The sequence below is a fragment of the Lynx canadensis genome, chromosome A3 (genome assembly GCF_007474595.2).
Source record: "Lynx canadensis isolate LIC74 chromosome A3, mLynCan4.pri.v2, whole genome shotgun sequence".
NCBI lineage: Eukaryota > Metazoa > Chordata > Mammalia > Carnivora > Felidae > Lynx > Lynx canadensis.
Window position 1 is genome coordinate 29,177,100 of NC_044305.1, and position 9,137 is coordinate 29,186,236.

Below are 9,137 nucleotides of genomic sequence, written 5' to 3' on the forward strand. Positions count from 1 at the left end.
TTCTCAATTTTGGCTCACCGGTTCTCAAGGTTCGTGAGTTTGAGCCCACGTCAGGCTCTGTGCTGAGCGTGCAGAGCCTACTTGGGATTCTCCCTCTGCCCCTCCACTGCTAGTGCTCGCTCACATCTCACTCTCAAAATAAAAATAAACATTAAGAAAAAGAATATATTAATAAAATAAATAATAAAAGTTAAACATACATCTACTGTATGATTCAGTCCATTTCATTCTAGGTATCAGAAATGAAACATGTGTCCATTGGGGACTGTGGGTGGCTCAGTCAGTTGAGCATCTGACTCTTGGTTTCAGCTTAGGTCATGATCTCATGGTTTGTGGGTTCGAGCCCCGCGTGGGGCTCTGAGCTGACAGCACAGAGCCTGTTTGGGATTCTCTCTCCTTCTCTCTCTGCCCCATCCCTGCTCGCACCCTCTCTCTAAAAATAAATAAAGTTTAAATTTTTTTTAAAGAAGTGAAAACATATGTCCATACAAAGATTGTACATAAATGTTCGTAGCAGCTTTATTTGCTATAGGCAATAACTAAAAATAACTCAAATGTCCATCAACAGGTGAATGGGTAAACATTGGTACAGCCATAGACTCAGCTGTAAAAAATGAGGTATTGGGGCGCCTGGGTGGCTCGGTCGGTTGAGTGTCCGACTTCGGCTCAGGTCATGATCTCATGGTCCGTGAGTTCAAGCCCCGCGTCGGGCTCTGTGCTGGCCGCTCAGAGCCTGGAGCCTGTTTCAGATTCTGTGTCTCCCTCTCTCTCTGCCCCTCCCCTGTTCATGCTCTGTCTCTCTCTGTCTCAAAAATAATAAATGTTAAAAAAAAATTAAAAAAAAATGAGGTACTGATACACATAACATGAATTTGCATGTTTTTTCCTTTTATCCCACTAATTAGGCTGAATGAAAGCCAGATTAAATGGGCACCTAGTTAACTCAGTACGTTAAGTATCCAACTCTTGATTTCAGTTCAGGTCATGATCTCATGGTTCATGAGATTGAGCCCTGCATGGGGCTCCACGCTGACAGTTTGGAGCCTGCTTGGATTCTCTCTCTCCCTCTCTCTCTCTGCCCCTTCCCACTTATGTACATGTGCATGCTCTCTCTCAAAATAAACTTTGAAAAAAGGAAGCCAGATTTTAAAAAGAGAGTGCCTATTTAATGATTCCATTTACGTAAAATTCTGGGAAGTGCAAACTGATCTATAGTAACAGAAAGCAGATCAGTATCAATGGTTCCTTGGTGTTGGAAGGAGGGAGATGTGAGGTTGTGGGGAGAGAAAGAAGGAAGGGTTCATAAAAAGGCAAGATACATTTCATTATCTTGATTGTGCTGAAGGCTTCATGAACGCATGTCAAAATGTGTCAAATTATACATTTTAAATATATGCAGTTTATCGTCCGTCAGTTACATCTCAATAAAGCAAGGTTTTTTTGTTTTTTGTTTTTTTTTAAGCATAGGTCCATTTCATGCAGAGTTTATCTTTTACCAGTGTACATGGTAGGGGTACTTAAACACTGAATGAACTCAACATGCAAGGAACTGGAAAAGCAGCGATCTGCTTTTGTTGGGAAAATTCCAGTTTGGTTAAAATGTTTTGAAAAAAAAATTCCACTGATTTTCTTTTCTTGAAACACTTACTTTCCTTGGAAAATAAAGACTGGCATCACAGCTGACGTGCTCATGTATCTTTTACCTCCTTTCAGGACTACCTAAGTATGGCAAAGGAAACGATATTGGAACCATTTTTAAAAAACCAAGATTCCATGAATGAGAGGGAGCCTGTGTAAGATGGTCTACTAAACGTGAATGGGTTTTGAGACAATGAAGTTTGGGTTCTGCCATGCTTAAGTAGCAAATAGTGTGCCTACATACCGGAGAAACACAAGATTTTCATCATTTTTACATCTCAAAGGTCAGGAAACAATTTAAATGTATGTAATGATATGTATGTGGCTGTTGTTTTAAGTTTCTTGTTTCCTAGTCACAACTGAATAAAACCTATACCAGAGAAGTATCTTGTACTATATGCTTATGTGATCAACTGAAAATAAAAGTTTATCTCCATTATACTCTTGTGATAGATTTCAAGTCTATGTTAAGTGAAGGAAAGGTTATGACACAGAACCGTGGGCAGTGGGAGCTACGTAGTGAGATGGGGTGATTAGAAATGCAGGGGGTAGAATGACTAGGATATGAAGCACACTGACAGTCTCAAGGTTGCTAACAGAGAGTTCCAGAATTGGGATGGGATGTGAAGGGAATGGAAAAGCCTAGGGAAGGATTGATAGGGGAAGGTAACAAGGAGTTTTTAGAGGACAAGATGGCAAGCAACAGAGAGGGCCAGGTGAGACTGGGTAACTCACTCTTTTCTTATGTCAGTCAGTCCAGGTGGACAGTTTTCTCCAGCAACACTGAGAAGTTCCAGAATCAGAGGTGCAAAAGTGTCCAGAGGAAAGGGTTTGTGGAAAGGCAGGAAAGAGTAGGCAAACCAGGTGCAGGTCTGCTCCAAGGATGGGTATTTATTAACAAAAATAAGTTTTCTGAGAAAAAAAAATCTAAAATCTTACCTCCCTAACACAAGGGTTTCTTTCATTTTAGTAGGTTCCCTTCCATCTTACATCTATACCAAAGAAAACCAAGTTTATTTGTATCTTTCAATTCTCAACTACCCTGTCAAGGTTGCTCTCAAAAGCGTATTAACTCACATTGTCTGTACCAGTTTCCCCAGCACCAGCGGGCTAACTTAATAGCTTCCTTTCTTTTGCACTTAGTTGATTGTCATCAATGACCAACACTTTTCTAGTCTCCTTTTGTGTGAGATACGATCTCCTTTGCCATGATAAAATTTTAATAACAAGCGTGGAAACTCAATACAAGAAATCTGTGTCTCTCTCTTCCACCCAATTCTCCTTCAAGATGATTTAGCGGGTCTCCATCACCTTCTTCTCCTGTCTTACACCACCTGTCAGCCTACTGTCATGCTCCATCCCCCAAACCCGGGACACCCACCCATGTCACCATATGACCCACACTCCACCCTTGATACTTAGGAGTCACAAACCTAGGGTCAACACCACTTGTCGAGGCTGAAACCCTGTACTCTTTAACTTACAGAGTTTGGCACAGCCTCTAACCGCCCCCCCCCCCCCCCCCCCCCCACACCTTGGAATTCTCCCTCAGCTCCTCCTCTACTGCCACCTTCCCCCAACCAAAGAAGTTGGTCTGTGTTCAGTTTGCTCCCATTGCACAATATGTCTATTAAGTAATGGATTTCTAATCAGCCTTCCACTGGAGTCTGGAAGCTTCTCGTTTAACAGTTCGAACCACTTAATGAGTGTCCACTCTGTGCCAAGAATTGTGCAGATAACTCAGGGACGTGTATGTGCTCAGAAATAAACGAATGCTGAAGGCATGAAGACTGGGAAATATGGGTGAGAACTAGCCACATCCAAAATTCCTAATATTGACAATTGCAACTCAGCCCTTGTTATTTTCCAATCCAAAGAGCAGCCGACAACAGGAGACCCCTCCGGGATCTTTAGCACACCTGTGTTCTGGTAAGGGTGGAAATGAGTGTGTGAGATAGCAAGAACGCATTCGATGATTTTTAAATAGTATGAGGTGAGAGGTGAAAGGTCCAAGGTTGGAGAGGATCCAGAGGCAGCTCCCCAACCCTTGAGATCATGGTTTGGGAGACCCATTCCCTCACACAGGAAGATGCCACTCTGTTCTTCCACGCCTTTATTTAGTGACAGCAATGGACAAGAACAATGTCAGGCATAACAGACACCCTGACCCAGCACCGGGGGTGGCAAGCAGGCCCTGCAGGGCCATCGGCACATCCAGCCCCAGCCCAAGATCCAGTCTACCCAGGCCATGTCCCCGAATGGGCAGGAGGCTGTCTGTCCAGTTTGTTTGTGTGGATCAGTCTGTCTGAGTGTCTGAGCCGCTGTCTGCAGGGCCCCCCCATCCTCGGCACATGATAGGGGCTGCTGGGAGCACAGCGTGGCATCCCCCGGTGGACCACTGGGCCCCGGTGCTGACCATGGGGGACAGGGCCAGGGACTGGAGGTGGCAGGGGGCCAGGCACAAAGTTCACTCCAGGGCCACATCCTACAAAAGAACCAGTCATGATCAGAGTGGGCTTGTGGCCAAGGTGAGGCCAGCTCTGCCTTCAGGCAGCTCTGATCCTCCAGGGTGAGCTTCTTGAGGCTTTTGTTTCCCCATCTGCAAAATGGCAATACCACTTCCCCTACCTCCAAACCAGCAAATTGTGACAATCAATGGATTAATGAGTCTATAGACGCTGTTCTAGATCCAGCAGTGACTGAACCCAGTCCTGGGGGCACAAGGAGCTACCCATCTCCTCAGCCCACCTGGGCACAAAAGGCTAGGCTGGGGAAGGTGCGTGGGGAACCTGGGAGAGGTGTGAAGGGAGGCCACGGAGGCACCTACCTAAGTGGGGTGACATCGAGAAGTCTTCTGTTGAATTATAACTGAAGAAATCATGGGCTGGGAAGGGCTGGCCTGGGAAAAAGGGGGTGTCCTGGGGCAGGGGTGGAAACAGGGGAGGCGGCGAGGGCTGAGGAATGGGGTAGGGGAAAGGTATGGGAGGGGGCAGAGGAGAAGGCTGGGTGGGGGCAAACACAGCTGCTCCCCGAAGTCTGGGGGCTGCCCATGGCTCCCCTGGAACGGATGATCCGGCTCTGGCCAGTTCTTAATCCATGGGTCTAGGAATGGGATGGTTGTTTGTTTTAGGCCTGAGAGCCAGTTCGCCCTGAAATCTGGCTGTCCACACTTCTCTTCCCTCCTCTCGGAAAACAGGGCCACCAGGTGAAAGCACCCTCTGCTTCCTACCCAGTCTTCCTCATTCCCTCTCATTTCAGGCCAAGTCCAGAGTACAGTCCTTCTTCCTTACCTTTCTCAAAGTCACAGATCTGCCTTTGCTCTGACTTCCTGCTCCCCTCTAGAGCCTTCTTCCTTTGTATGCCCAGCTCCTGTGTCTGTAACTTTCTCCTCTCCCAGCTTCTCCCCACAGAACAATAAATGAGCTTAAGAGGTCTTCCTTCTGGACAACGTGAGCTCTTCCTGTCATTCTCCTGTCCCAGCAGTCCCATGCCTCCCAAATGTCCAAAAGGGGTATTTTGACCATTTTCCATTCCCTCATCAATTGCTTCTGCCTCTTAACCCAACTCTACACCTTCAGCACTTTTCTGACTACAAGCAACCACTTCCTCTTTTCCTGACAGTCACGTGACACAGCCAATAGACTCTGTCCTCCCTGAAAGTGCCTCTGCTCTCTTTTCCTTTTGTTTCCTCCAGCAGCCCTCTTCCCTTCTACAGCATGGCCCCTGATCTGCTCTCTCCTTTCACGGTCCACACTCATGCGCTCAGCCGGGCCCTGCTGACTCCAGATCTACTGCACATTTCCCCAGCACCTCAGAGGTCTGCTTGCACCAGACTCACCAATCACATCCTCCCACCCAACTCTTCCTTTTCACATTTCTATTTCTGGAGCTCCAAACCGGGTTCAGAAGACCTGAGCCACCACAAACTAGCCTTACAACCTTTAGAGCATCCCTCTCTTTGCTGAGGATTAGTTCTTCTCATTTAAAAAACAAGGAAACTGAACCATTATGTAATCAAATTCCTAATTCACCTCCCAAGGGCTCCAACTCCTGGCTACCAAGTCCTAGAAGTTCACCTCTATGACATTCCTGGTCTCTCTCTGCCCTCACACCCTATAGTGCTGCTACAAACAGCCTTCTAATATGACTCGTGCCCCCGACTCAACAAACACAATTCTGTAGGTGCTATGTACACAATCGTCCTAGACGCTGGAGCCAAAAGGGATGAGCTGGCCACACAGCAGGAACCTTGCTCTTTGAGGACATGATCCAGGGGAACGCAGACATGGAAACCATCAGCCACCATGCCCCCTTTGAAGAGCAGGCAGGAACGGAGAGGCTGGTGACACCAACTGAGGGGCTTCTTTGCTTCTGCCACACTGCATGATTACCCTTCCTCCACTTCTGTCTTTCCACCCCCCACCCCCATGCCTAGCTGGAAACACCCCCATTTCTTTCCTATTCACCTGTAGGATAGGGGTCTTTTGACCCGCTACCTTACATGCTCAAAGGTTATATAAGCTCGTTCACCTACACAGAGATTTCTACATGCTAGACCGTACAGAACCAAAGCTCCTATCGGGATGTTGCTCCTGTGATCTCACTCTCCCCACGGGATGAGGAACGAGCACCCAGGGGCCACAGCAGTCCTTCAAGAGGTCCCTACTCCCCCCCGAGTACCTCTGTCCTGTTCTGTTTCTGAGCCCTGTGCTCTGTGAACCCCCTCTGCATCACTATCCTACACCCTGTGGTAGGGCTCACCAGAAGGATAGTCACGCTGGGGCAGCTCCACACCCCAGGCGTCGGCCACGTGGGTCAGAAGCAAGTGTGAGAGGTGGCGGTGGGCATGCTGGTCCCAGTGGACACCGTCTCGGTGACGGTGCTGTACCGCATGCCGGAAATGAAAGTGGAGGTCCAGGACATCAAAGCAGTGGTCCCCGGCCAGCGTTGCGCTGTAGAAGTTCCCTTCAACCACATCCCGCCGCAGAGACCCTGCCAGGGGCTGGAGGTGAGTAAGAAAGCGTAGCATCTAAGAGCCACACAATGAAGCAGGGTCGGGGAGGGAAGGCCTTCTATCTACCAGTCGGCTGCCTCCTCCCCCAACCTGAAGGGCCCCGGTCACTTGCCTCTGGCAGAAGGAAACCCCCAGTGACGCGCTCCCCCAAGGGCATTGCCATGTTCCACACCAGCAGGCAAGAGTCTGGCAACACCTGGTCCATGCGCACAAACACCCGCTCCAGGTTCTCTCGGTAGCTCTCCATTGAGCAGCGGCCATACCTGTTGGACGGCACACGCAGGGTGGGCGAGGGCAGAGGGTGGAGAGCCTCTGAGCCACACCTCCACCCCCAACCAGTATTTCCCTCTCCCCGCCGCCCCAACCTGGAGAGATCCCAGAGGCAGGAGTTGATGATCACCAGGTCCGGGGCAGGCCCGTATGTCAGCTCCTCCAGGACGCCCTCGAGGTACTCGGAGTAAACGCGGGTGAGGAAGTAGAAGCGCACAAGGTGGTGGCCAGAACCCGAGCAGAACTGGCGGACCTCCCGGTACTGTGTCCCGTTGTGCAGTTCGCCCAGCTGACCCCCAGCCACCAGTTGGTCTTGTTCAAAGCTCAGCTCCCCCTGCCAACCCAGCTGGTCAGACCCAGGCCAGGGAAGAAGACCCTGCCAGGCCAGGGTCTGTGCCCCCCCAACCCAGCTGGTCAGACCCGGGCCAGGGAGGAAGACCCTGCCAGGCCAGGGTCTGTGCCCACCACCACTGGCATGACTATCGAGCTTCCCTCACCTTGGCTTTCAGCTGAGCAGCTGTGAGCAGGGAGTCCCTCTGGAGCAAGAGCACTAGGTCCTTGTACACAGACCGCTGGACTGCAGGGAGACAGAGATCCTGAGGCTAAGTCAGGCCTCGCCCCACCCTAGCTCCTCCTAAGTCCAGGCCTCATCTTCCCAAGGTTAGGGCTGTCCACCACTACCTCTGTGGAGTGTTAACAGAGGTAGGAGAAAAGGTAAGGTTAAAAAAATCCTGTATTGGGGCGCCTGGGTGGCGCAGTCGGTTAAGCGTCCGACTTCAGCCAGGTCACGATCTCGCGGTCCGTGAGTTCGAGCCCCGCGTCAGGCTCTGGGCTGATGGCTCAGAGCCTGGAGCCTGTTTCCGATTCTGTGTCTCCCTCTCTCTCTGACCCTCCCCCATTCATGCTCTGTCTCTCTCTGTCCCAAAATTAAAAAAAAAAAAAAATCCTGTATTACCTCCGCCTTCTGGCCACGCACCACCCTCAACTTAGTACACAGTGACCCAAGATCACCTGGCAGAGATAAGTAGTCCCAGGAGACTAGGAGACAACACAATCTACTGCTCCCATACAAGGAGTCCCATGGGGGACTGTCAGGGAAAAAAAATGCTGAACAAGGACGGGGTCAAAAATTTGACAGGCTACATCTGTCGGGACACCTGTGGATGGTGTGTGGGAAAATAAAAGAAAACCTACCGGCCTGGAACAGGCTAAGGGTAGAAAGAAATTTGGGATGGAGACAATGGGTCCAGTCATAGGAAACAGACTGAAGGTGCGAGGCTGGGTAGTGTGAACCTAGAAGGGCACTCACTTGAGTCCCCCAAGATGACCACGAACTTGTTGTGTAGCAGCTGCTGGACTTCTGAGGCCTGGAAGTGGACCATGGCGCTTCGCAGCGGGAGGCGTGGCTGCTCGTTGTCCAGACAGAAGACCATGCTGCCGCTGCCAATGACGGGCTGCAGGGAGAGGCCACTAAGCCGCGGCGCGCGTGGGGACTCAGGACAGGTCGGGCCCAGGGCCCGCTAAACGAGAGCTGCGCCGGCCCCTCCAGGGCTACTCAGGGCTACAGGGGAGAGGTGGTGGCGGCAGAGGGGGGCTCATGGTGGCGCGTGCCTCGGTGACACTTGGTACGGGAGTCAGGGGGTCTCTGGCCTGGGCACCGAGGCGCTTCCCGCGCGGCGCCGCCCTGAGCCCCGCCACGTGCCCGCCGCCGCCCCGCGCATGCGCGCGCCCGTTCGTGCCAATTACCGAGTCCCGGGGCTCTGCACCGTTCACCCGCGACCGGGGCAGGCCCGCAAACCGCGCGCCTCGCCCACTGAGGGCTCCGGGCCTAGCCTCATGTTCCCGCGCCCCGAGAGGCCGGTCGGTTCTGCACAGCCCGCGCCCGGCAGAACCCGTGCGTCCCGGTTAGCCGTCGGTGCGCAGCCCAGAGCCCAGCGCTCTCCATGCGTGCGTCGCGGCGGCCCGACGGCGCCTGGAGCTTCGGCGCCCCGGGCGGCGACGTTCACAGCTTCCACTTCCGGTCACCCATGTCCCGCCCTGCGCGACCCCCAGCGCCCGAGGGGACAAGGAGGCGGCGTGGGTAGCCGCGGCGGAGAGCAGGAGCCAGGGCCGGGCCCACCCGGGCGGGCACGAGGCCCGGTGTGGGCGGGGGCGCGGCGGCGGCCGAGCTCAAGTTGCCCACAGTGGTGATGGCCGTGGCGGCAGCCTCACCACG

The 9,137-nt window shown here is 52.0% G+C and overlaps 1 protein-coding gene across 1 annotated transcript; it reads right to left on the reverse strand.

Annotated features, from left to right (window-relative positions):
• Window positions 1–3,728: 3,728 nt before the first annotated feature.
• PCED1A (PC-esterase domain containing 1A) lies at window positions 3,729–9,106 on the reverse strand. The gene is given in 9 exon segments (XM_032592591.1): window positions 3,729–4,123; window positions 4,466–4,642; window positions 4,645–4,740; window positions 6,400–6,646; window positions 6,765–6,915; window positions 7,018–7,256; window positions 7,420–7,499; window positions 8,232–8,376; window positions 8,669–9,106. Coding segments are annotated over 8 exon segments (1,362 nt in total). The 5' UTR covers window positions 8,356–8,376; window positions 8,669–9,106; the 3' UTR covers window positions 3,729–3,875.
• Window positions 9,107–9,137: the final 31 nt, after the last annotated feature.